Source organism: Mugil cephalus, chromosome 11 (assembly GCF_022458985.1).
Source record: "Mugil cephalus isolate CIBA_MC_2020 chromosome 11, CIBA_Mcephalus_1.1, whole genome shotgun sequence".
In the NCBI taxonomy this organism is placed as follows: Eukaryota; Metazoa; Chordata; class Actinopteri; order Mugiliformes; family Mugilidae; genus Mugil; species Mugil cephalus.
The window spans coordinates 19,350,917-19,377,517 of NC_061780.1; the positions used below are offsets into that span (position 1 = coordinate 19,350,917).

At 44.5% G+C, this 26,601-nt stretch overlaps 1 protein-coding gene across 4 annotated transcripts; it reads left to right on the top strand.

Annotated features, from left to right (window-relative positions):
• The first annotated feature begins 772 nt into the window (after positions 1–772).
• On the top strand, positions 773–26,450 carry dop1a (DOP1 leucine zipper like protein A). Of its 4 annotated transcripts, none has more exons than XM_047599487.1 (38): positions 773–1,108; positions 3,935–4,130; positions 4,272–4,453; positions 4,540–4,710; positions 5,659–5,848; positions 6,213–6,311; positions 6,723–6,822; positions 7,652–7,761; positions 9,203–9,317; positions 9,422–9,542; positions 9,925–10,044; positions 10,185–10,302; positions 11,395–11,424; positions 12,952–13,218; positions 14,405–14,918; positions 15,094–15,377; positions 15,467–15,619; positions 15,718–15,818; positions 15,926–16,191; positions 16,306–18,433; positions 18,652–18,763; positions 18,994–19,176; positions 19,795–19,920; positions 20,088–20,222; positions 20,375–20,430; positions 20,731–20,835; positions 21,015–21,081; positions 21,287–21,431; positions 21,785–21,864; positions 22,393–22,502; positions 22,761–22,910; positions 23,515–23,576; positions 24,000–24,152; positions 24,699–24,835; positions 24,941–24,996; positions 25,103–25,267; positions 25,568–25,697; positions 25,868–26,450. In XM_047599487.1, the coding sequence occupies exons 2-38, from the start codon at positions 3,993–3,995 to the stop codon at positions 26,174–26,176; spliced, it is 7,488 nt and encodes a 2,495-aa protein (XP_047455443.1). In that variant the 5' UTR covers positions 773–1,108; positions 3,935–3,992; the 3' UTR covers positions 26,177–26,450. The 4 variants fall into 4 exon arrangements, with proteins under 4 accessions (XP_047455443.1, XP_047455444.1, XP_047455445.1 ...); XM_047599488.1 differs by having other exon boundaries at positions 7,679–7,761; XM_047599489.1 differs by lacking the exon at positions 11,395–11,424.
• The last annotated feature ends 151 nt before the right edge of the window (positions 26,451–26,601 follow it).

The following is a 26,601-nucleotide window of genomic DNA, read 5'->3' on the forward strand; positions in this document are numbered from 1 at the left end:
GAGTTAACAGGATTTCAGATCAATTTATAATGTATACATTTAAAAAAAAAAAACAAACAAAAAAGTGAAATAATTTGTAATCCTGTATAGATATTGCAACGAAGATAAATGTACAGAAGGAATTTGAGTCTCAGTCTTTTAAAACAATACAGAGATGCTGTAGGGATGTTGATGATGGAGGAGATGCATAGTGGCAGGGGCAGGTGTTTTTACAGCAGAAGGCACAAACAATGCAGTAAATTATAATTAAAACCAAAGTACATCAATTCCATTTAAAATTCATTTCATGACAGCTCTGAGAATGTATACACAAGAGTTGGAAATTATGGACAGAGTAGGTAGACTATACAAAATATAATACAATACTATTACATATATTAAAACGTGGCCATTGTGAAACTGGCCATGATTGACTATTTAAAAACGTAGCCAATTTCTATTGTTTTTCTATGCACCTTGTTTTTATTTCTTTTTTATTACTGTATTTTTATGGATTTATTTATTCACTTTTTATATTTGTATTACCCTACTACCTCTGCCATAATATGAAAATATATAATAACAAAAAATTCTGTTTACACTTACACTTTAGTCACTTTAGTTTCGTAAAACATGTTCGCAAAGGGGATTTTGTAAAGCGTCTTGAGACACTTTCAGATTTTATTTTGAAAACGAAAACATCTCTTCCGGCATGCGTAACGGCAAATCACTTCACGTCGCGCATGCGCAGACGCTGAAGTCGTACATGCGGAAGTCCGACAGGACGTTCGCCTCCTGATCTGCAGTGCAGTCTGGGAACTGTCAATCCATTCGCTTTGTATCACTGGCGCTGGGAGGGAGCCACTGATGCGCTGGCCGCTGTTTATTTACTCACAGCGGGACATTACCAATAGATATAAGAATATGTAGAGTATAAGTACCTTGCATCTACCTCCGAAGCCCTCTTGTAAGGGGAACCGATTTGGACGCACTGGTGACATCAGAGCCGGGCCCATCAATTAAACAACATTAGCCAGCCTGCTAGTCACATATTGACGCTCTCAGCCGTTTTGACCCATCGAGTCCAATACATGGTTGAATGACAGCTGCCGTTCTATGACCCACAACGGTAAGCTTTTTCTTTTATTCAAAAACATGTTGATATCCGGTGTTTAAAAGGTGTCGTGTAACCTGCGTTAGCTGAAATATCCTCACCTAGCTAGTGGCAGGATGGCTGCTAGCCGGGACGTTATTGTACCAGTTGTTTCATAAACGGTAATGACAGTAACGAATGAACAGTGTCTCTATTCTGGGGGTGTTTCTCGCACACAGACGAATTTATGTTTGACTTAAGTAGCGAAGCCGTAACATACTGTAAGTGCGCGGCCGTAGTACAGGAGACGGGGGTCGAACCTGCTCCACCTTTTTCTGTATTGTTGACAGTTTTGCTTAAAGTTTGTGTTGCTCCGAGCAAAACTGCCAGACGCGACAAGGCAACACGTTACACTTGTACCTGTACTTCGCCTCAGTCTATTTGGAGCCAGGTCAGCCTGTCAAGTTTTGGATAAACAGAGGCTTCTTTAAGTGTTTGTTTACGGCAGACGTGTTGGCTTGACGGCAGGAGAAGCTCAGGTGTGATCAATGACGTCAGTGGCTGCTCACTGACCCTGCTTCCTGGACCACTGTGGTACTGAGTCACATTATTTAATCATATTAGCGACAGGCAGACAGAAAGTCTGTGGGTGAAACCTACCACTCACACAATCACTTTACAGCCCATTAGTGAAAACAGGTGCATTTCAGTGTAACAGCCCTGCACTAAATCTCCTAATGTTCAGCTAAGGTTAAGAAGGCATGCGAGCGAAAACATCTGTGCTGTGCTGAGTTAGCTGCTGGAGCAAAACAGTGAGGCTGGAACACAGAAGTCTGCCCAGTGGAGGTTGAGTGCAGAGGGCAACATCTACCACCAAACTGCTGAGAGACCTGGGAGTCTCAGAACTGCCATCAAAACTGCATCAGAGGCAGCAGAGAAAGCAGCCAAGCGGCTCTTTATGAAGCGTAAGGATCCCTGCTGGGCCCCCAAGCAGCAGACAAAAAGGTATGCGGTCAGGCTTGACTCATAACAAGAAGGCGACTCGAACATGAACAATTGGGCATGGGATGAAGGCCCAGGAGTGATCATCCTGTAGCCGGCCGCCTCTGATGAGGATGTATAGTGTGAAAGGCCGAAACGTCCCATGAACCGGAGGAGCGCTACTGATGAGGCGTCCCAAAACTCAGCCAAACCCACAAGCTTCTTCACCTATTCACCAATGAACTCTTGTGCATATTTGCAAAAAGGAACTCAACATCTAAGCCTGTGTTTTGGAATCGGATCCAGTTTATTTTGAAGCTGTGTCAGCCTGTACAGCCCAAACCTGGACAGGTAGGCTGCAAGACCATTTAAACATTTAAAAAACAATTAATAAAAGTTTAAACTGTATTCTTAAAAAAAATGTTATTTAGCTTAGCCCACTGACTACAAGGGGGCTGTTAAAATAACATGTGTCAGTGACTCAAGTTAATAGTCCTATGAAACACAGACAAAGCTAGTTTAAACAAATTCTGAACACCATAAACTTTATGAAGCTAAGATTTAGTGCAGGACTGTTTTGCTAGCATACCTAATGACATGTCAGATTAGTGTATATATGTATGTGTATATGTGTAATGTGATTGAGCCCCACTTAAGTTAGATATCAATATAATACAAATGGCTTATAATATGACATTTCATTGATCCAATATCCTAATCTTCCCCTTAAAGCAGCCAATTACAGTATATTCAATAAGCAAGAGAAGGCTGTGTTGGCAAACATAAATGTGATGTCAAGCAGAAGATTTCAATATTTGTATCAGAGCGGAACTGATAAGTGGGCCGGCCTTTTAAATATGTGCCAATATCGACTTTTCGCCTCGTTATTGCCAGTGTTGTATACTGTATATCGATCCGTACATAGCAGGATATTTGGAGTAATTTGGCAACAGAGTGGGTGTTAAGTGTTAAGTGTTCACAGCAAGGATTGTGCAAGTTCATGTCCCTCTACAAAATGTCTGAGCCAGTCCACATCTGGAGTTGTGTCTCCAAAAGAACAAACACAACAGAGTGTAGTTAGCAGAAACTCAATATCCCAGATTTTAATATTGGCCTACAAAAGTCACTTAGAAACTAAAACTTTTAAGTTGAAGTAGCAGTTGATAAGAAATGATAAATATTACCTGGTCTATTAGGTCTAACATTGGCTCATTAAAGGTTATGTTACATGTACGTACATGCGCTTAAACTATATGTAAAATGCCATATAAAAAGAAAGGAAACATAGGCAGTCACACCGTTTTTTTTTTAATGGCCTTTGTCAGCCTGGATCATACTGTTCAGTCACAGGGAGCAGAGGTGACATAGCTCCTTGTCATCTGTGTGGACTGAGCAACGCAGCCACACGTGCCGTCAACAAGGGCCCATTTTATGGCGAGGCTGTAATTTATTTCACTGCCTTGTGATGTGAAGTGCCAGACGACTCGTTCCTCTCCTGCTCACCAGCTGCAGAAATCTGTCTCTTGAAATGCCATTCCTTTAAAAAATAATTTCCTCGAAGATTGCATTGTGGCGGCCGCTGCGTATTGGTCAAGCGGAGGACTCGTCGTCTTCTACGAATTTTGCAGAGGTCATTTTGTGAGTAATTCCCGAACGCAATAAATGTGGCTACTCACTTCAGACTTTGGACTTTTTTTTTTTTTAGAGCTGTTGATTTATGCGTCTCGCGCTGTTAATTCGTCTGAAGGTCCACCAAGTGTTTTATTGATAATTTGAAGCTCTTTGAGTGGTGGACTTGTGTGCAAATGACTTAAGTTTAACTCCAGATATCTTTGTTTTTAGTCTCCTTTGTCTCATCCCAACTTGTTTACTTTGTTGCAGGTGTGATGCACGTATGTGTGGCTGGTGTCGTACATTAGCGTAACAACCACCCAGAAGAATGAATGCAGAGGAAGTGGAGCTGCTCAGTGACTCCAAGTACAGGAACTATGTGGCAGCTGTGGACAAAGCCCTCAAGAACTTTGAGTACTCCAGTGAGTGGGCAGACCTCATCTCTGCACTGGGAAAACTCAACAAGGTAAGAGTGTGACAGGCCTTAGCTTGTATTTTACAATTACAAAAAATCCATCAAGTTTCAATCATAATGCTTCAGTGAATTATAGACATTCTAGCTGTCGCACTCGATGTCTGTAAGTCTCGCCAATCGTTTTCTTTTCAGGTTTTGCAGAACAATGCAAAATACCAAGTGGTGCCCAAGAAGCTGACAATAGGCAAACGGCTGGCCCAGTGCCTCCACCCTGCGCTGCCCAGCGGGGTCCACCGCAAGGCTTTGGAGACCTATGAGATCATCTTCAAGATCATTGGATCCAAGAGGCTGGCCAAAGACCTCTTTCTGTACAGGTAATGCCGCACCACCGAGTGTAAGGGCCAACGAAGTAAGCTGGTATCAGATCTTAACATCAGCCGTGTCTTTTTTATCGCTCCAGCTCTGGGCTCTTCCCTTTACTCTCCAACGCTGCTATGTCTGTGAAGCCTGTGCTGCTGGGGCTCTATGAGACCTACTACCTGCCCCTGGGCAAGACCCTGAAACCGGGCCTGCAGGGGCTTCTGACTGGGGTCCTGCCGGGTCTGGAGGAGGGTTCGGAGTACTATGACCGGTAAGTGGAGTAGAAATGGAAACACTTGGCGTGATGGTGATGTGCGCATCTGACCAAAAGGATGGGCCATTAGGAGAAATGGATAAAGTGGAAAGGAATTAACTGCAGTTTCTATGAATGATACATGAGATACATGAGTCACTGCGAGATGAATATATTTCGAAGTGAAAACACAGTGAGACTTCTGTCTCGGGTTGGTCTACTCAGCCCAGCTCTGTTCTTCCGAGGATCAGTAATGCTTTCCCATTTAATGAAATGGGAGGTTGTTTTTCTGACCTGGGGGTGTTTGTATAGGGTACGACAAGACATTACTGGACTTCTTTATAGTGAACAGCTTCTCTTGTTTTGTCAGAACAGCTCAAGTCTTTCCTTACAATTCAAAAACGCCTTCATTTAACTAAATTGTAGTTAAATAATTATTATATACATAAAATAAATAAGCATATGAAAAGACGAGAAGCACAAACATGAGATAAAAGAAACGGCAGACAGTCCTCACCTTCCGGGTGCCGATTGTGGTTTATAGCCCAGATCCTTCAAAACCTCTCTGATTTGTGATTAAGGCCATGAGTCAACTTCTCGAGAGGAATGAGAGCAGATATCTGTAATATCCACATGTTGACTGTAGGGAGTTGGCCTCCTTGAGATGAATAAGAGCAAATATCTGTGATATCCACATGTTGACTGTAGGGAGTTGACCGCGGCAGCAAGATACATTTTTAAGAATTATTAACAGGTATATATTGGAAAAGAGGCTTCTTCAAACCGTGGTAGCGTGTACCTTTTGCCTTCAGTCACCTTCTCCATGGGATATGCTGCTTAGTCATAAAAGATGCTACTTTAAACTTAATTTTTTACATCTCTTCACTTGCCACTGTGGCTGCAAGTAAATGACAGCGTGTGCTAGATGAGGCTGGTCAACATGTCCTGTGTGTTTGTTTCCCACAGAACCAACACCTTATTGGAGAAGGTAGCAGCAGCCGTGGAGCAGTCGGCCTTCTACAGTGCCTTGTGGGGCAGCATCTTGACCAGCCCCGCTGTGCGTCTCCCCGGGGTTTCCTTCGTACTGCTGCACCTCAACCGCAAGCTGTCCATGGAGGACCAGCTCTATATCATAGGCAGTGACATTGAACTCATGGTACGCGGTAGAAAACACTCGATTGAATCGAAGTCCAGCATCTTGGTTTATGTGGAAAAAAGAAGGAGTTGTGTGCGGTGTGTGTGGAGGTGCAGAGGTGTAGGCCACTGCAAGATGAATCGGTTGTCAAAATAAATGAACCACACACCCACTCCAGAGAAGTATACTGTAAATCTTTTACTGAACAGTGCATTCAGCTCAAAACCTCTTCAGGTGAAGGTTTATTTAGCCAATAAGATGTTTGATACATCTTAAATCCTTAAATCAGATCGACTACCTGCACAGGTTTACTTGGATCGGTCTGAATGTGTTAGTGCAGTGTAATGTTGTATAATGGCTTATAATCCGTTTCTCTTCTCACCAGGTGGAGGCAGTAAGTACCTCAGTCCAGGACTCCAGTGTCTTGGTGCAGCGGAGCACCCTGGACCTGATCCTTTTCTGCTTCCCCTTCCACATGAGCCAGGTAGAGCAAACTGTGTCTTTGAGGACAGTGTGAAACTCCACGGTTGTGTGTTTTTGGCCATGATAAGGATGTACAGTATATATACCAAAATGTCTGCTATAGATATTTCATCATCATTTGTTATTATGGTGATTCAAGTGTCTCTGCGTCTCTGCATTTGCCTGCGTGTGATCGTGACGAGGCCTCTCGGGGCAGCCACTTTAGTGACTCAGACTGGCTGCTCGTTAAATCCTTCCCCTCATAACGTTTCCGGGCCTGTCAGTGCCGGAGCACAGCTCTAATCTGACGTGTGCAGTCCTCACAATCGCTCTGCATCTCTGTGTGTGTTTTTTTTTTTTTTTGTACGTACGTATAGTGTATATATGTGTGAAACGGAGTCACAAATGTTCCGGTCTGTTGTGTTGTGTTCAGGCAACCCGCCCTGACATGATCCGGATCCTGTCAGCAGCTTTGCATGTGGTGTTGAGGAGAGACATGTCCCTGAACCGCAGACTCTACGCCTGGCTGCTGGGTGCGAAAACACACACACACGGACACGATACAGACACTCTGATGTAGTGGAGTTCCTGCTCATCATCGCCATCATTTCAAGAGTATCACAATCAGAGAGGCACTTTCCAAACTTTCTTAGAGGGGATTGAAAGATAATTAGCATGTGGGGAAATGCAAGGCTGTCAGCAATTGGATCTTTTACTCATTTATTAACCTGCTCTCTCTCAACACTCTACTTATAAGTCACAGAATCCTAAGAATCAAACCTTTTTTCTGAGAGACACGTGTGCGCTTTGTTGCTGTTTTGCATTTGTGCTGTTCCATTGAGCAACTCACTGTGAGCTTGTTTCTGCTTTGGTCCTTGTCTTAATTCATTTTTTTTCTTGTTTGCAACTCACTGTGGTCAAACACGCTGGTGAGTATCAGCATGGCTACAATATGGGCTCTGAATGTACTAAGCTTTCACAAAAAGTATCTTACAATCATTGTTATCTAATAATATGTCGATTTTTATTTTATTTTTTTACTGAATGTGATGTAATGTATCACCTTGTGGTTTGAATGGGTGCTGGAGTGCTTGTTTAAATGTTCATCCAATCTAATCTTGCGAGAGATAGAAAGATAACCAAAGATAGACTTCCCTGCACTGTGGCTGAACTCTTATTAATGCTGACAACATCCTTCAAGAGCGTATAAAGTGGAATTCACTGCGAAGGGAATCTCATGCAGCACACAGATAGTTTATCAATCTCAGTCTGTTCCTCTCTAGATAAGTGCTTTGCTTCTCTCCTCGTGCTTGAACGTACTAGATGTTTCACACCGTGTGTGTATATGTTTGTTCTTTGAAGGCTTTGACAACAATGGGGTGATGACAGGCCCCCGCAGCACTCGACAGAGCAACCCGGAGGAGCACGCCAGCCACTACTTCAACACCTTCTCCAAGGACATGCTGGTCCAGGTGAGGTTTCAAGCTAATTTTAATTTCTAGGTCGCCAGTCAAAATGTAGATTTTATGCATGAAATCTACCAGAAACTTTCCCCAAATTACAGGAGCTAGAACTGAATATTAACCTATCGGAGAGTTTTTGGCAAAACTTCACCAGCTCTGAAAGATGGAGGGACTTTGGATGGGAGAATTGAATTTGCTGAAATCCCACCACACATCAAAAGTAAACAAATAGGTGAACAGCAGCACTGCTGGAGACAGTGTTGGCAGATGAGCCAATCACACGCATGTTTTTTGGTCATTGGTAAAATTGCAGGGGTTCTGGGGCGGAAGTGGTTCAGACTCTGTAAGAAATTAGTTCCTATAGGATACCCAGGGACCCCCGAGCAATGTACTTGGGGTTGACCCCAGAAGACACAATTCAAAATAAGGACCTGTATCTTTTCAAAATATCTTGAAATCTTGGCATTTAAAAATGCCATAACCAGAAACTGGCTAAAAAAGTGAACCTCCAGGTCCAGGACAGTGGCTGGATGTGGTTAAGGAGATTTACTCGATGGAAAAACTGACACTTGCGGGGACTGTAGACTAACTGTATGAAAAAAGACAGTCATTTATTATTTTTTATAATTTTATTTTATTTTACATTATCTTTCACCTCCTGAAGTTAAAATTTTGGAAACTTGCGTTGTTGTGCAGTTGATTTTTTTTCCTATTTAAAAAAAAACAAAAAACAACTAATTAAATAAAAAGTTTAAAAGAAAAATTCCCCTCTTATGCCTCTTGGGATTGAGCATTTATACATGTGTCTGTCTGTCTGTGTCTGTGTGGGTGTGCGTTAGTTGAGGTTCGTCCAAAATTTGGCAGATTTTTATCTCTTTTGTGCGCTTTCCCTTTTAAACCTTCTCCCACACCTCCTCTCTGGGGCTTGTGTATCCTGCATGTCCTGCTCTTATTCCCAGCAGCATGCGCTTTGAAGACCGGCCTCAGTTCTCGTGTAATGTGCCCTGTCATGCTCAAAAACAACTCCAGGGGTTGGAACACTGGGCTCAGCGAGCGGCCAGGAGCGGAAGTTCTGCTTTTGAAAGTATTTTTTGTTTGTTTGTTTCTCTTCCTTTTTCTTTTTTTCTTTTTTTTTTTTTTTCGCCATCTGCTCGGAGATAGTCATTGGAGCTCCATCCATGGGGAGAGGGTTTGGTACTACAGGGACCGTCTGTTCCATGCTTCAGTTGTGTGGCAGACGAAGCATGAAACACACACACAAAGAAAGAGAAAGGCATCAGTGCAGATAGAAAAATTGGTCGTGCCAATTATTATAAACACCCAAAACAAGATCAGAACCAAAGGAATGTCCCTTTGCTCTGTGTCAAAAGTGTCTCTGGAGTTAACAAATCTTTTCTGATCTCTACTGTAATAGCGGTGTGTGTGTGTGTGTGTGTCTTTGTGTTGTCAGGCTATGGTGGGGATCTTGCAGGGCAAAGCCCGAGGCGGAGAAGAGGAGAGCATTCTCATGCATGACCTTAAGCCATTCCGCATCCTGATCAGCCTGCTGGACAAACCAGAGCTAGGTAACAAGTTCGTCAACATGTCGGCAGCAGTAGTGTAGACATGTGTTTATTCATCCTTTGTGAATATATATATGTCTTACATCCTCTACTGGTCTGTTCCGCAGGGCCAGCCATCCTAGAGGATGTTCTGATCGAGGTGTTTCGGACTCTTCACACACAGTGCAGAACAGAGTTGGACCTCCAAAACCAGAGTCCATTCAGTAAAGATCATACACAACTCAGCAGGTCAGTCCCGGTGCTAATAAGATAAAAATGACACGAATGTGGCCGTTCATAAGCATTTATGAACGCGCTGTGTTATTCTGCATCTTTAGATACTTTATACATTATAATGAATTAATAGAAATATGGACTTACATACTAACTGAGTAGGATAAACCAATGTCTTCTTGGTAGTTATTTCTCAACTGAGATTTAGCAAATGTTGACAAATGTGTCCAACAATAACTTTTAAAAAAGAAAGTTAATTAAAGATTCAATATTAATCTCTCACTCTGTCAATTTTCTGCCTAAATCATTTATTTCTTATGGAAACGCAGGCATTGGCATACTGCACGTTTGTGGAGGAACATGAATAGCCTGATGCCAGTTTTGTCTTTTCTCTTAGTAAACTACGAGAGAACAAGAAGACAGCCGAGCTGATTAAAACGGCCAATCTGCTCTTCAACTCGTTTGAGCCATACTACATGTGGGACTACATCGCTCGCTGGTTTGAGGAGTGCTGCAGGTGTGTACGCTGACAAAAACAAAATGTGTATATACGAGGTTAAGTCACCGGCTTCTGTCCTAAATATTTGCAGAAAAGTTGCTGCATGGTTTTGAAATGTTTTCAAATGAAATATTTGCTAAGCATATTTTTTGTTGCAGGAGGACGGTGAACGGCAGCACACGTGCAGCACGGCATGCTGGGAGCTCAGATCCCCCTGAGCTCTCTTTGGTGGAGTTCTGTCAGCTGGTTGATTTTCTGCTGGATATTGTTTCCTTGGTGAGTCTTTCTGTCTTCCTTTCAGTCTTTCTATCCTTTTTCTTTCTCTCTTTCTGTTTTTCTCACACATATTTGTATGTGTTCATCGTTAACTCTTTCTTTTGTTCTCTTGCTGTCTTTTCTTTTCCATTATGGCTTTCTTTTTCTCTTACACTCTATCAAACACTTATTTCTAGTGTTCATTTTCTGTTCATGCTGCTCTTTTTTTCTCTTCTCTCTCTCTCTATTTTTTTTTCATTCGTCTATTTTTTTTCTATTTGTGCACTAGGGATGTCACAACTTCATAAATGAGCAGCCTCTTGCTCATGTTATGAGTGGTGGCCTCACAGAATATACATATTTGAACAAAATGATAAAAATCAAAAACGGAGGCATGAATTCTCAGTGCTCCAGTATCTCCAGTGTCTGCTTCACATTTTCAGGATTTTGGCATCAATTTGGTGACAAAGTGTTAGTTATTGTGACATCCCCACTATGTACTCTGTCCTTTCCTCCTATGCGTTCACGTGTTTACGTTTTGTCTGTGTCTTATATCTGTACCAAATGATTTCTCGTCCTTCTCCTGCAGTCCTTCGCCCCCCCCTTCCCCCCGTGCTTTGGCTTTGACTCTCAGTCTCACACCCTCTTGGCTCACACATGTCCTTCTCAGAACCATTTCTTTTTTTCTCATTTGATGTTTCCGACTAGTATCCTTCCCAAACATTCACAATTTGGCATCTGTGTTTTTAAATTTGTCATTCGAGCCCATTTCTGAGTCCAATCTTGGGATGTTACAGCCACCATTAGGGGGTGTGTGTGTGTGTTCTGTGCGTTATACGTGTGCGGTCCCTACACTCTTTCAAAAAAGCCTGTGTGTTCCCTGCCAGAAATATTGTTTGCATCTTAGAAATGTGCTCGTCTAAACTGTATTTCCAATCTGAACAGTTTGGAAATCCCTCTCTTTTATGACCCTGTTTAAATGCTAGTGAGAGTGTGCGTGCGTCTGTGTGTGTTTGTTTTGAGGGGAGCGTGTATCTCTGCAAACAAAGTGCTGTGTGGCCTGTGCTCTGCTTGCTCCTGTCTGTTCAAACTATTTGCTCTTTCTCCTTGAAGCCTACTAGAAGCATGAGGGTAATCTGCCAGGTAAAGTACTGCTCTTTCCTGCTTTTTTCACCTCACTTTGCTTCACTGAGGCTACGATAACATTTCTGCAACGTCCTGCCAACATCCCTCAAGCCGTCTTTGTTCCTTCCCCGCTTTAAGTGCCCATTGCAGAATGACTGACTTGTCGTCATATTCTAATGCCATGAGATCCAAAGGGATTATAACAGTCATTACATGTGGTGAAAACTTACCCTGGCTGCTTGGTGTGGATCTTGTGAAAATGAAATCTCTGCCCAGTGTGTATTTTTTATTTTTTATTGTTGTTAAGCATGCATGCAGTTATATGCTACTGCAGTGCTCACATATGTGTAAGAAATGTGAGTATTTTACTTTACTCCACATTTTTTTTTTTTCTTCCATAAAAATCTGTTTTGCTTGTTGAGTACTTTATAATCCACACAGATCTGCAGATCAGTGGACCCAATAATGTAAACAATCTTTTGGACTTCTCTGAAAAACACTTAAATTTAAAAAAAAAAAAAAAAAAAAACGTGGCGTACACAAACAAAATAGGGAATGTGACCGATGTTTTCGGACGAATGGCGTCACGTAGCACCTCGTGCTTTTTAAATATTGACATTGTTTGTCTTTACTGTTACGGTCGTGGATATACATTTGTGCTGTTAACACTTCCCGGTCAGTTCTGTGGTTACGCTGCCAGAAACTGGTCTAAAAGCGTGACGTGGAAATTCAAATAGATTACGTGTGTAAAATAGGTACTGTATAAAAAGACATTTGACACCCAGAAGAAGATGAGACAAGATGCTAATTCTAGATTTGAATATGTATTTATCCCTATTTGCACAGGATTAGTTTTACCTGGGGTGGTTTAGGAATTACGCCCCCGTGTCTGTGTTTCTTGTGGCACAGTCGCACGGCATGTGCAAACTCTGCGTTCTACTCGAATATTACTATCCATGGTCACTGTCTGCTTCACTCACCTACAGGTCAGAGTTAATACAAAACCTCTACACGTTTTGACGTTTAGCTACTTTGCAAATACGTGTTAATAATAAAAAAAACATTGCTTTAAAATAAAACATTATGTGATGGGAGTATTGATCCCATGAGCACATTATTGCAACGCTAAACGAAATCCAACTCATCGAAATCTGCTGCCACGCTTGTCATACATCTCGTCATACATCCTGTGCGATTTCGTTCGTCTGGCGGTTTTGAGCTTGCTTTTTTTCCTGTGAATGGGTCAGCGACCTCTCCACTTTGCACCCTAACAGCTGTCTATACGTTGACCCTCTTTATTAGGAGATATAGGGTAGGCAATTTGCAGTGTAAAAACATAGTCGATTCGCACCGGATTAAGATCACAAACGACAAACTAGTCCCGTGTGAAGAGGGCTTCTAACACTAAATCAAGCTAATATGTTGAACACAGTATGCTGACCCTTGGCTTCCTGCCTTAATAACATCATATCGAGTCAACTACCCCTTAAATACCCTTTCTAATCCTACTTTCTTCGGCTCACTTCCGTTTTATCCCACCTTTAGGAGACGTACATAGAAATCCAGACAGAGCACCTCCCTCAGCTGCTGTTGCGGATGGTTGCGGCCCTGACCTGTCACCTGCAAGCGCTGGGCCTCGGGGAGCTCACCCACTGCCTTCGCCTGTGCTCCAAGATCCTCAGCAAAGTGCAGCCTCCTCTCGTGTCGCCCCTGGCCCTGCCCCCGGGCCCCCAGGCTCAGGGCCTCTCCAACTCCACCGGAAACTCCTCAAAGTCGGCCAAGGACAAAAGCAGAGACACGGAGGACAAACGGGTGAGGAAAATAGGTTTAGGGTACCATATGAGTATTTGATCAAAGGCTGATATCAATTCTGAAGTGTTGGTATTAATATCACATTTTCCTGCCACTTAAATAACTATACTGCCACCAGGGGTCGCCACATCCTCCTCTGCTATCCCCTGACTCTGAAAAGCATTTCCGTCTGACACTTCTGTCTCTGATCCTTTAAAGTATTCTAGTAAAAAAAACAACACCGGCACTGCTGCTGCCATAGTGCCATCAAATCATAGTACGACCCACTTCCCCGACAAGTCCTTGCCCAAAAACCCATCAGTTTAGGCTCTGATGGTGTGTCCTGGTCCCTGAGCAGGGCCTCTTGGTGCCTCGTGGCCTCTACTGCAGTTGGCTGGGTGGCCCAACCGTCCCACGCTCCCTCGACACAAGGCATTTGAAGACTTGTTCGGAACGGACGCTTCGTCTGGCCGCCCTGGTCCTCCTGGTCCCCGTCCAAAGACCTGGTTGGCCGAGTGAAAGATATCAGTGAGGCGTGATTAAAAGTTCACTCAGTCCAGTGCCCAGAGATGGATGCGGGCAGAATGGGTCGACGCAGACCCGTGAGGGGCAGAAGAAAGAGGGAAGACGGTTAGCCAACAGCTGAGCCTGGATTGCCTTATTTCTCAGAGGAGGCAGGAGAGTAACTGGCCTGAGATGCCTCCGGGGTGTGTCCATCAGAGTGGAAAACGTCCTACGTATATCCGCTGAATACTATGATGCCCCCTCCCCCGCCCCGAGGGACACGTTTCAGCTAACGTGCCATCTGAGTCCAGTCACCAGAATGTGTACGCTGCCCCCCGATCAAAATGTATCGCGGCAATCCTGCAGGGGATGTCTGTGATAAAGGAATATAAGACCGTACATCTGTCAGTGTGTCTGTAGCAGGATGCTACTCTGGTGTACAGTTACATGTTATTAATATTGATGTTTTGTGTTTGTATTACACGTGTTTAGCTCATGTTAGTAAATTATTAATAATATACTCTAGATTAAAGCTTTTACTCTTTTCTCTTTTAACTTTGAGGTACTGACTTAGACTAGAAAAGGTCTTGTTCATACAATAACTAGCAAAAGAATGTCTTATCCAAAGCATCATAGTTGTAAATAAGTCTAATCTTTGTGCTCGCTCGTTGTTTTTTCCCCCCTTTGCCACTGTGCTTGATAGACTCCTGAAGTACCTGGGAATGGGGAAGTATTCGAAGAAGGGGAAAATCCTCCCAGCGGCCGTTCTTCTGAAAGTGGCTTCACAGACTTCGTCCAGTACCAGGAAGACGGCCCCGAGGAGACGGAGCGAGTCCCTCACCCCCACCACGCGCTCAAAACAGGCCGTCGCTCGTCGGGCCCTGGCCAGACCAAGCCTTTGGACAAACCGGTCATGCAGTGCTGCCTGGAGCACTTCCAGCAGTTTCTGTCTCGCCTCATCACCTTGTACATTGTCCCGGGGAATTTAGACAAGGCTCAGGGTCAAAGAGGGGAGGTCGTGCACGCGGGGTTGCTCGTTTCCGAAGGTCCCCAGCACAGTGATCATGCGGAGTCGTGCACAGAATCTGGAATAGTCCAGAGAGAGTGTGTTGCCGCTTTCACTGCGGCCTGCCAGCTCTTCCTGGAATGCTCCAGTTTCCCCGTCTACATCGCGGAGGGCAACCTCAAGTCCTCACCCGCACAGGAAGAGCAGTCTGGTAAGTGGCAAAGACTCTCTTGCATACTAATGCTGTGTTTACCTGGGATAACATAAGAGCATCCGGAGATAAGAGGAGTAGACGTGCATGTACGTGTTTAGACAATAAAGATGTACTTTATTCTGCTAAGAGAATAAAGACTGCTAACCACAGTCTTTATTCTGCATCCTCACAGGCAGCGAGCTGGTCCGGCTGCCAGTGTGGCTGCAGACACTGATGGACGCCTGTTGCCTGGCCTGCGACTTCAGCCTCCAGGGCGTGGCCATCTCCCTGGTCATGGACCTCGTGGGACTCGCCCAGTCCGTTGCCATGGTGACGGCCGAGAGCGTGGCCTCCGGCGGCGGCTCTGAGTCCGCCCAGCCCATGAGCCCCAGCCAGGGTCGAGTGGCTGTAGTCATCAGGCCACCACTTACTCAGGGAATCCTAAAATACATTGCTGACAAGACAGACTTCTTCAAGGTAGAGATCTCAGTTTTTGGCTGCACTGAAATATTACTCGGCTTGTTTTGACAGTTTTGGCCCTGTTTAATCTCTGCTGTTTCGCTCAGAGCGTGGCTTTGATTTTGTGGGACCAGCTGAGTGAAAGAACACCTCAGCACCATCAGCGCAGCGTGGAGCTCTTCTACCAGCTCCACAACCTGGTTCCTTCCTCCAGCATCTGTGAGGATGTCATCAGCCAGCAACTCATGCACAGGGACAAGGTCAGCACAGTGGACACGAGCCAAAAGCACACAGCTTTTTTTTTTTTCTAACACGTACAAATTCTCCGAATACATTCTAATGCTCCTTTTTCTTTCAGAGAATTCATCTGGAGGCCCATGTAAAGTTCTCTGTGCTGTGGCATTTAACACGTGATCTGAACATCACCAAGTCTTCTCCTTTCACTCGCACATTTGATCGGTGGGTTTCTCTGAAGACGTTTGCATCACTTGCCTTTTCTTTGACTCCTTTTAATTCTCCGTCTGCTATATCCCCCTCTCCTCCCTGCTCCTCACCTTGTCCTCCAGATCTCTTTTCATCATGCTGGACAGCCTCAGTTATTGGGACCCGTGTACCAGCGCAGTCGGTCGGGCTTGGCTGAATCAGGTCCTCCAAAGACATGACATCGCGCGTGTCCTCGAGCCTCTCCTCCTCCTTCTGCTTCACCCCAAGACCCACCGAGTATCTATTCAGAGGGTACAAGCGCAGCGCCACTGGGCCCAGGCCTTTCCTGACCCGTCTGAGCAGGAGCCATCAGAACCCATGTACACCAGAGACTCCGGCTTCTCAGACAGTGAGCTGTGGTTTATAGTTTTCAGTTTTGTAGGAACAACACTTAATGGTAAGAACATATTTTTCGACAGTTTGGCACGTTATGTGATCCTCTTCTCTTTTTTTTTTTCGTTAGACTACAGTCTGATCCAAGGTGAAAGGGTTGGACAAGGGGAGCTCCGAGGCCTAGCAGTGGGCGAAATGGAGCCGTTCTGTCTGACTGTCAACCCCTTGAGTGACAGCCTGTCTATTCTGAGCCTGAGCAGCGAGAACTTGCAGCTGGCCGGCGAATATCAGCCTGCTGACGACCAACAGGTTGAGCCCCAGAGCTCAGAGTCCAGTGGTTCCCATTCATCTACAGTGGAAAACGGCAGCTTTGAGGAAACCGAGGGTGTCAACAGCACTGTGAACAGCTCAGACAGACCGCCTGGCTACTCAGACGACACATCTGAGGACTCTGTGGAGGAAGTCGTGTCCTGTGTTATGAAAGAGCTCGTAGACAGAGTTCTGACTTTAGTCGATGAGGCGTCACTTGAAGTCTCATCTCCACCTGAAAATTGGGCGGACACCGACAGCACTTCCTCAGACACGTCCACCGGCCCTCGTCTGGACCCTGACCCTCCTCCCAGCTCTAACCACCAGACCCTGCCAGAGATGTTAGCCGGAGGCACACTGGAGTTCTTCTCTGTCACCCCGGCTGACATGTCGGCCGACGAGCAGCACAAAGACGGCATCACTCGGCACAGTTCGTCGCCTTCCATCGTCACTTTGCCGGACAGCTCCGATCCAGCCACCCCGGACCACAACCTGCAAGTGGACGACTCTCAGGCCCGCAAACGTAGCCATAGCAGCACCCAGCTCAGCCTTAAAGGGAAGATCATGGAGAGGCTGGCGGACAAATCTCCGGGGGCAAAGCCCAAGACCAAGAAGGCGAAAAGGAAACAGGAGGAGAGGCAGAGAAAGGCTGCAATTCAAGCCGACAAACTGCGTCCACCCAGTATTTTCTTTGGGGACAGTCTGGATCTGGAGAACTGGTACAGCTGTGGAGAAGGTGAGGTGTCGGAGATTGAGAGTGACGTTGGCTCGCCCGTCGGGGGCTCCGGCGGGGCCGTCGGGGGTGTCGGCGTTACAGGACGCAGGTTGTCGTCTGCCCCTCCCCGTTTCAACATCCATCCCCTCTACCAGCACGTCCTGCTCTACCTCCAACTGTATGACTCCTCCCGGGCCCTCCACGCCCTGTCAGCCATTGCAGCAATGCTAAGAGCCACTCCCTCAGGGTTTGTAAGTGCTATCTCCACCACCAGCATCAACAACACCTACACTCCACAGCTGTCTCTGCTCCAAAACCTCCTAGCCCGCCACAGGGTCTCCGTCATGGGCAAAGACTTTTACTGCCCGATTCCCCAGGACTCCCACTCGCATTCATTCCGCAGCGCCATGTACCTAGAGATCATCATCTCGCTCTGTCTCTACTTCCTCAGAAGTTATTACTCTTCACACGTGTCGGCGGGCTCTCAAGACTTGGCAGGGAACCGGGCCATGCAGCTCACCAGTGTCGAAGTCCTCACCCTCCTTTTCACTGAGCTGGCCAAAGTCACGGGGGGCTCAGCTAAGGGCTTTGCAAGCTTCATCAGCGACGTTCTGTCTAAGTGCAAAGTTCAGAAGGTGGTTCTCCACTGTCTCCTCTCCTCCATATTCAGCGCCCAGAAATGGCACGAGCAGCGGGTGGCGGGGGTCAACGTGGCCGCGGTGGAGGAAGGACTCTCAGAGGACAGCGTCATCGACCTGTCGGAGGACCAGATAGACAGCTGCAGCGCCGTTCAGTCTCAGCTGCTCAGGCTGCTGCAGAGTCTGGTTGTGCTCGAGCATAGAGTCCTGGTGCCAGCTGAGGAAGGAGTGGAAGGAGGACCCGTGGGAGGAGCGGCAGGGGGCGGAGGGACGGGAGGCGGCACCGGAGCCGGGTTTGAGATCCTGGGTGCAGAAGTGGAGCACGTCAACCCTCAGCAGCCAATGACGTCGCTGCAGTACCTCCACGGGCAGCCCATCACAGCGCAGGGTATGTTCCTGTGTGCAGTGATCAGGGCCCTGCATCAGCACCACGCCTGTAAGATGCATCCCCAGTGGATAGGACTCATCACGAGCACCCTGCCTTACATGGGGAGAGTGCTGAGGAGGGTGGTGGCCTCCGTCACTCTGCAGTTGTGCAGGAACCTGGATAATCTTCTCCAGCAGTACCGCTATGAGATCGGGATGACTGACACCAGGTATTAATACCTAAATGCATCATATCGCCTGCATAACATACCTGAAACACAATGCAATAAAATTACACAGCATGGCCACCAGATGGCACTGTTCACCATTAAATGAAGCAACTTACTTAAGCATTCTTTATTCTGAAGGCACAGGCATGTATACTGTGCAAAATCAGAATTCTTGTGTTGACATTTTGAAAAGTATATGTTCTCCCTCCATCTCCTAGACCCCAGTGGATGGCTCTCTGCATCCCTCCTGACCTGATTTTGACTGTGCTAGAGGGTGTGACAGCCATCATCCATTACTGCCTGCTGGATCCCACTTCCCAGTATCACCAGGTGAGGGCGACATGCACCAAATTATTGAAGCTGAGAGTTCAATTACCACCATTTACATGTCGTTATTTAAATGAGACACTTTTGGAGGTTGGACATTGTGCCTTTATCTGATACATCAGCACATATATGAGTTTTTAAGAAACGTTTAGTTGTTTTCATTTTTACTGCACACTACTTCCTACTATACCGGTACTGAGAGTATATAGTGACGAATATATTCTTCTGTTCAGTTACAAGTCAGTGTTGACCAGAAGCACCTTGCTGAGGCTCGTTCAGGAATCCTCTCCATCCTCCACACCATCATGTCTTCAGTCACCCTGCTGTGGAGCGTCCTCCACCAGGCTGACAACTCTGACCGGCCAGCTGCTGCCTCCGCTGCCTCCACTTCCAACATCAACCTGGGCTCCACTAAGGTACATAAGGCAGTCATGTATTCATGTCAACTTCTGTATCGTTAATCAAAATTAACCAGTCTTTCCGCTTAACAACACCGCTCAAATAATTAATTTTTTTGAAGATTTGTTTGGATTTTCAAGTTAAATTTTAAAATCCAGATCTAGACTAAGAGCCTGTGGAACAGAGTAGATTACTTGCTTGTCTACTGAATCGAATCCTCTATAAAACTATCTGTTGCTCTTATTATTGAGAGAAACGTTGCCTTCCTCTGAACATTGGATTCATTACGGGACCTACATCCCTGGCGAAAGAATAATATAGTTATATAAAGTAAGACCAACTAATTTTGTATTGTCAACTTTATTTCTGTCAGCATACTTGAAACAGGCAGCGTGCCTACAACTTTAGAGCAGTCCAATATTGCTAAAAAGTAGTTTGATAGTTTAATCACTTAATGTGATGGATGTGAAAATGAAATGTCTCCTCAGAAGATTTAGAAAATGAAACAGTTTGATTTGTTTCCTGCACAACACACCCCACTCCAAAGATTAGTGTGGATTAAAGGTTTAAAATGCATGATTATTTATGACTTGTTTATTTACTAATCTGATTTCATGCTTACGTCGGTCCTACAGAACCTCCGTCAGCAGATCCTGGAGCTCCTGGGTCCCATCTCTATGAACCACGGTGCTCATTTTATGGCAGCAATAGCTTACGTTTGGAATGAAAGGAAACAGGTCAAGACTCCAGTCAGAAATAAGGTAAATCTGTTTTACCTGTTATTTATTTATGCCAATACAGGCATCCGGATAATATTCACTTTTGGTTTGTAGTCATAAGTGTAGTAATTTCTTCAAGTATTCTGAAGTGAAATGTTTTAAGAGTACATCACGGTAGCAGTTCAGCATTCATAAAGATTATCTTTCAGGTGATTCCCGTAGCCAGTGAGGAGCAGCTGCTGCTGGTTGAGCTGGTTCGCTCGGTGAGCGCCATGCGCACTGAGACTGTTATACAGACGGTGAAAGAGGTCCTGAAGCAGCCGCCAGCCATCGCGAAAGACAAGGTTGGTGTTTAAGTGTCTGCTGCTGGAGTTCATTAGTTTAAATGGTGTGATCTTTATATTTTCCCTCAGAATAAGGGAATAATAGAACTGAAACAAACTAATGAACATCGTGTTTTTCTGCATTTTTTTTAATTCATCCGTTTGTTCTCCAGAAGCACCTTTCTTTGGAGGTCTGCATGCTCCAGTTCTTCTACGCCTACGTCCAGAGGTGAGGACACTGCTACCCAGCACCAGTATATATTTAGATTTAGAATACATGGCTATTACTATTGGAAGGTCCAATGTGAAGGGTTTCGAGAGATCTATTTGCAGAAATGTAATGTGTCAGCACAGAACAGATAAACCAAACAATGGCAGAGAGCGTCTTGGGTGTTTTTTTTAATGTTTTTATGGGTCACTGCTTAGAAAGGACGGCTGAATGCTATTATTGTTTAGTGTTAAGGTCCCATTTGTGCTATATCTATCAAAACATTTTTATACTCATGATTGTGCTTGATTTTTGTCCTAGGATCCCTGTGTCCAGCTTAGTTGATAGCTGGCCTTCTCTGCTGGCTCTGCTGAAGGACTCTGTACCGTTAGGCCTCCCCGCCCCGGGACAGTTTCTCATACTGGGGTTGGTTCCTCTTCCTTCTCCCCTTCGCATTGTCATACAATAGTCTGTTTATCCCCACGACATCTTGTAAAAATCATTCATTAATTCGTCTATTTGTGGATATTAGTGGGTTTCCATTTCCACTATGTATTCTTTAACTTATTTAAGATTGTTCTGCTTTTGTTGTTCTTTGTTTCTAGAGTTCTGAATGAGTTTATTCTGAAGAACCCGAACCTGGAGAGTAAGAAGGACCAGCGAGAGCTGCAGGTTGTTAATCTAGACACCTTGACACCTTTTAACCTATTTTATTAGATTATTAGATTATATGTGTTTTCCTTTCTGTCAGTCATTGACTAAATTTGTCATCTCAGCTACAAGTAGACATTAAATCCAAACTCTACACTTACACACAATAATAAGATTAAAAGATACACGCGAAATCCAGCTGAATTAGTATTGTCTGTGTATTCAGGATGTGACCCATAAAGTGGTGGAGGCCATCGGGACCATTGCAGGCTCATCATTGGAGCAAACCACATGGCTGAGGAGAAACCTCGAGGTGAAGCCTTCTCCTCAGATAGTGGTGGATGGTACCAACCTGGAAACTGATGTAGAAGGTGTGCTACTTACAAACACTCACTGCTTCAATATATTAATCACTGCTTGAATGTACTAATATAGTAATCACTGCTGAAATATGCTAATCTAATATACTTTTAATTGAATAAAAGTGAGAAAAGCTGCCAGTAAAGGCTATTAGCTGAGTTACTGGACTATGATGATGTATATTTCTGCATCACACATAATATGTGTAATTAATTAAATTAAGGTCTTTCACACTTCTGTTCTCATGTGCAAGCGATTTTAAGAAAACAAACGTGTAATCTGAATTGATTTTGGCGCTTCGTCATCCCTGTGTCATAACCTGCTATGTAGCTGCAGCTAATGTTAATGTTTGTGTGTTTTGTAGATTTGATGCTCACAGTGATGGAAGCCTCCAGCTTCACTCCATCAGTGTACAGCGTTCACGCCCTCACCCTGCTGGCCGAGGTAAAAGACCTGTGGTCTGTCCGTCTTTAGCTCTGCTCCTCATGTCCATCGTTCATCTTTATTATGTCTCAAGCTGCTCTCGCTCGCATGTACCGGCAAGGTTTAGCCTTGCTGCTTTCAGAAACAACCCCGCAGTACACTAACACGCTCCTGCTGAGCTCTTCCGAGCTGATTTACGACCACCTCACCGCCTCTTTAGTCATTATCAGCGAAGCGATAACTCCGTCTGTTAGTGCTGGGCTCTGGAGGAAGTGGACAATTGAAGTCAGGGGCCCCCTTCTTCCATCTTGGCTGTTTTTATCTCACTGTGGAGCTAATTATGCAGATGTTGCCGGTGTTGCACTGAGGTTGCAGCTCTCAGATTAATAGATTAGTTCAAGGCAGTATAGCAGTATATGCTGCAGTGCATTTTATTGATGCTGGAGTGTTGCCCCGTGTATATAGTTTCAGCCAAAGAATCAAAATAGAGTAATATTTAAAGAGACTTTATTAGAGACTGACCTAATGAAAACTGGTTTTATTTGTCAGGTGCTGGCCCATCTCTTGGACATGGTGTTCTACAGTGATGAGAAGGAGAAGGTCATCCCACTGCTGGTTAATATCATGCACTATGTAGTGCCCTACCTCCGCAACCACAGGTGTGAATGAGTCTCTTTGTTCTTACTACGATATATCCAAACTCTGGAAAGGTTTGGATATAAATGATCTAAATGATGCTATGTATCTTCTAAGCTAACCCTCAATATGAACAAAGAATGTGAAGCTGAATAAAATATCAATAAAGAAACCACATCTTTTGAATTTAGAAATGTTGCTAAATGATGTAAATTGCAAAGTATGAAAATGATTTGCAGCTGATCCTATGCTTGTGCACTGTTTCCTGTTTGATCTGGTAGTGCTCATAACGCCCCCAGCTACCGGGCTTGTATTCAACTATTAAGCAGTCTAAGTGGGTACCAGTACACCCGGCGCGCATGGAAGAAGGAGGCCTTTGACCTCTTCATGGACCACACCTTCTTCCAGATGGACTCCTCCTGCGTCAGCCAGTGAGTAGGAGAAGAAACTGGTTGGAAGATCACTTTTCTAGCTGTAGCTGAAATAGAAATGAGATAAAAATGTGACGATAAGAGTCTAGCACTCAGACAGTTTCAGAGCTGAAAATAGAAACATAATCATTTGCAAAAGTTGTTTAAAATGCAGTCATTTTCTTTTCAACAAATTGAACTCCATGACTCTGATGATGATGTTGTGTGACTACGTCCCTGTTCTTCTGTCCATTATCACATGAAGCTCACGCATACAGTTTGACTGGCCCTAGGAGATCTAATCAGTTTCCAATAGGGCGACCCTAGACCTGCTTTCTACTGTAATGATTTTGGGGGTCAGAAAAGGAACTTCATGGACATCAGAGATACATTAAATAGTGAAAATATAAATATAGCACAGTGCACTGTCATCGGTATTTTATTTCTTTATTAGGGACTGTGGGTGCTAATTAGCAGCTTGGCTATAATCCTGTACATTTACAACAGTATTCTGCGATATTTTTTTCATCAGTGCATTCCCGGATAAAGGTGGGCTGTTTGTATTAATTTGTGTCTCTTTATATTTATGGAATAATATTCTTATATCACTTTTCTCACTTTGTAGCTGGAGAGCGATCATTGACCACCTGATGACTCACGATAAGACCACATTCAGAGACCTCATGAGTAAGCTTTATGTTTCATTTAAGACATAAGACATTGTGTATTTATCCCACGTATGGGACATTTCCTTGTCACAGTAGCTGGAATTAGACAAGAATATATACAAAAAATAATATCACATTTGAAATAATATACTAAATATACACATGAGATTATAAAAGGTAGACAGTGAGGTGGTTTGTGAAAGATAAGGCAGTGCAACCAAAAAAAATATGTATCTGTGTAGATATTTTACCAGTGAGTACCATTTTTTTTTCACCCTTTCATATCTAATCTCACCAAGATTTAAACCTGCGTCCAGTATAATCTTTTAACGATTGTGGATTTACAGCCAACACACCCAACTGCAAACTCCTAACGTGATTTGTCTGTTAAAAGGTAAAAGACTGTGACGGACTAATCATGACCCTCCGTGTTTCCCTTTAGCCCGGGTGGCCGTAGCCCAGAGCAGCTCTCTGAGTCTGTTCACCAACAGAGATGCTGAGCTGGAACAGAGAGCCATGCTGCTGAAACGCCTCGCCTTTACCATCTACAGCAGCGAAGTCGACCAGTACCAGAAATACCTGCCAGACATACAAGGTAAACGCTCACATCTGCCAGAATGTTATACACAACAATGCAGCACAAGAGCATCTGTATCCAAAACGACTGAACAAACTCTGTATTCACCACTATAGTAAATTGAATCTCATTTTTAGGTAAGGTTGAGAATAGCTTTTATCAGCACCGTTATAATGCATCATTAAAATAGTACACGTACACACTGATGGCTGAATGATGCAGAAAGCCTGTGCAAACTGCTTCAGCCCAAAGATGAACCCTGGCTTCAGGCTATTCTTTTCTGTCTGGGACACCGGACGAATAATAATCACTGAAATGGTGCTAAAGCCCAGTCTGTAACAAGCTGTTCTTTCTACAAACATCTTGTAGCTAGTAAGTGTGATAATGTGGCACATATAAAACCAGCTCTGCATCAGCCCACAGATGTGAAAACCATGAATTTAGACTTAAGTCAACACCATTAGATTTGGGAGATCATGTAATACAAAGCTACATAATGGAGGCTGTGCTTAGTCGTGTTTTAACCAAGTTAATCCAGCAGGTGCTTATGCTGTGTGTGTTTAGAGCGTCTGGTGGAGAGCCTGCGTCTGCCTCAGGTGCCCATCCTTCATGCTCAGGTGTTCCTGTTCTTCAGAGTGCTGCTGCTGCGCATGTCACCTCAACACCTCACCTCACTGTGGCCCACCATGATCACTGAGTTGGTGAGTTCTAGACACTAGACAAAAAAAAACGTTTCTTTGCCTTCATCTGTTTCTTTTAGCCTGCACTGTAATTGCTACACTGACTCCATGTCTCTTTCCCTGTAGGTTCAAGTGTTTCTACTGATGGAGCAGGAGCTAACAGCAGATGAGGACATATCCAGGTATATCATCTTTGAAATCGCAAACTACGTCGTAGCGGTAAATGAACAGCATATACGGCTCTCGCCCGTTTTTCTTCAGTGATTTAACCTCCCTGCTCATGTCTAGGACGTCGGGGCCATCTGTGGCTGGGTTGGAGACAACCTACTCTGGAGGGAACGGTTTCTCCACCTCCTACAACAGCCAGCGCTGGCTCAACCTCTATCTATCCGCCTGCAAGCTCCTGGATCTGGCCTTGGCCCTGCCTCCTGAGAGTCTGCCTCAGTTCCAGATGTGAGTAGAGGCAAACTTGGTCGGCTTCGCATGTTTTAGGATGGAACCGTGAATCAGCGATTGATGAATATAACTCTTTGATAAAGGCTGATATGTGTGCTGTGTGTCCTTAGTGGGGATGGACTGCTACAAAGTGATTATCTGTTACTATTTTAAAATGAGTTTCTTAATCTCAGTGTGGAGAGTGCGTATAAATAGAAATGTGAATGGTGTATTTGTACAACCTCATTCTTTTAAGCTTTGGTGACTCCTAAAATAAATCAAAGGGGCCGTTTCTGAGTGAGGTCTGGCTCATTGCAGGTACCGCTGGGCCTTCATCCCAGAGGCTTCAGATGATTCAGGGATGGAAGTGAGACGTCAGGGGACTCATCAGAGAGAGTTTAAGCCCTACGTTGTTCGACTGGTCAAACTGCTGAGGAAACGAGCCAAGGTATCTGATCCTCTTACTGTTTACATGAGGTTATTAAATGATTGAAAGAGTAGATTTAGGAAAATGTTCATGAGAGGACCTCTTTCTTTTGTTGGAAATTGTTTAATTTCCTGCCTGTCGGATACATTTTCTGTCTGAGTAAATTATTATTTGTTTACCTCTTCTCATAGAAAAACCCAGAGGAGGACTGCTCCACCCGAACCCTGTCCTGGGAGCCAGGCCACCTCATGCTGACCCTCTACGTTATCCGCAGCATGGAGCAGCTGCTTCCCTTCTTCAACCTGCTCAGCCAGGTGTTCAACAGCAAGGCCAGCAGCCGCTCAGGTCCGGCCTTCAGCCACAACCCCGCCGACGGCTCGTTCCCCAGCCACAAGGAGGGCCACAAGCTGGAGAGCCAAAAGGTCTTTTGGAGTCGAGCACGACAGAACATCGAGGAGATGGTGGAAAAGGACTTTCTAGAGGGTCTTATCAAGACGTGAGAACACAGCTGGGGGGAGGGAACGGGGGATTAACACACGACTGATCAACACTAGTGAAAAACCTCAACCTGTACATTGAAGAACAATACTGGGGAAATAGTTTGTACATTTTGTATTTATAATGATTATTTTACTTTTCACAAGCTACTGTATTTAATTTTAATTATTTGTATATATGGAGCAGCTTTGATGACTTTTAACATTTCATGTGAAGATGCTGTGCCATTCCATATCGATGTGACTTAATAAATAAACATTTTTAATGGGAGACTTACACTGCTTTATTTGCTCTCATGACATTTACTCTGTCTTTGCAGCATTTAATTCTAACAGAGACATCTGTCACTTCTTCGAAACTGCAAGACTTTAAAGGAGGTGTGTGAATTATCACTAGAACTATTCAGTATTGAGTCACAACTTTTTTG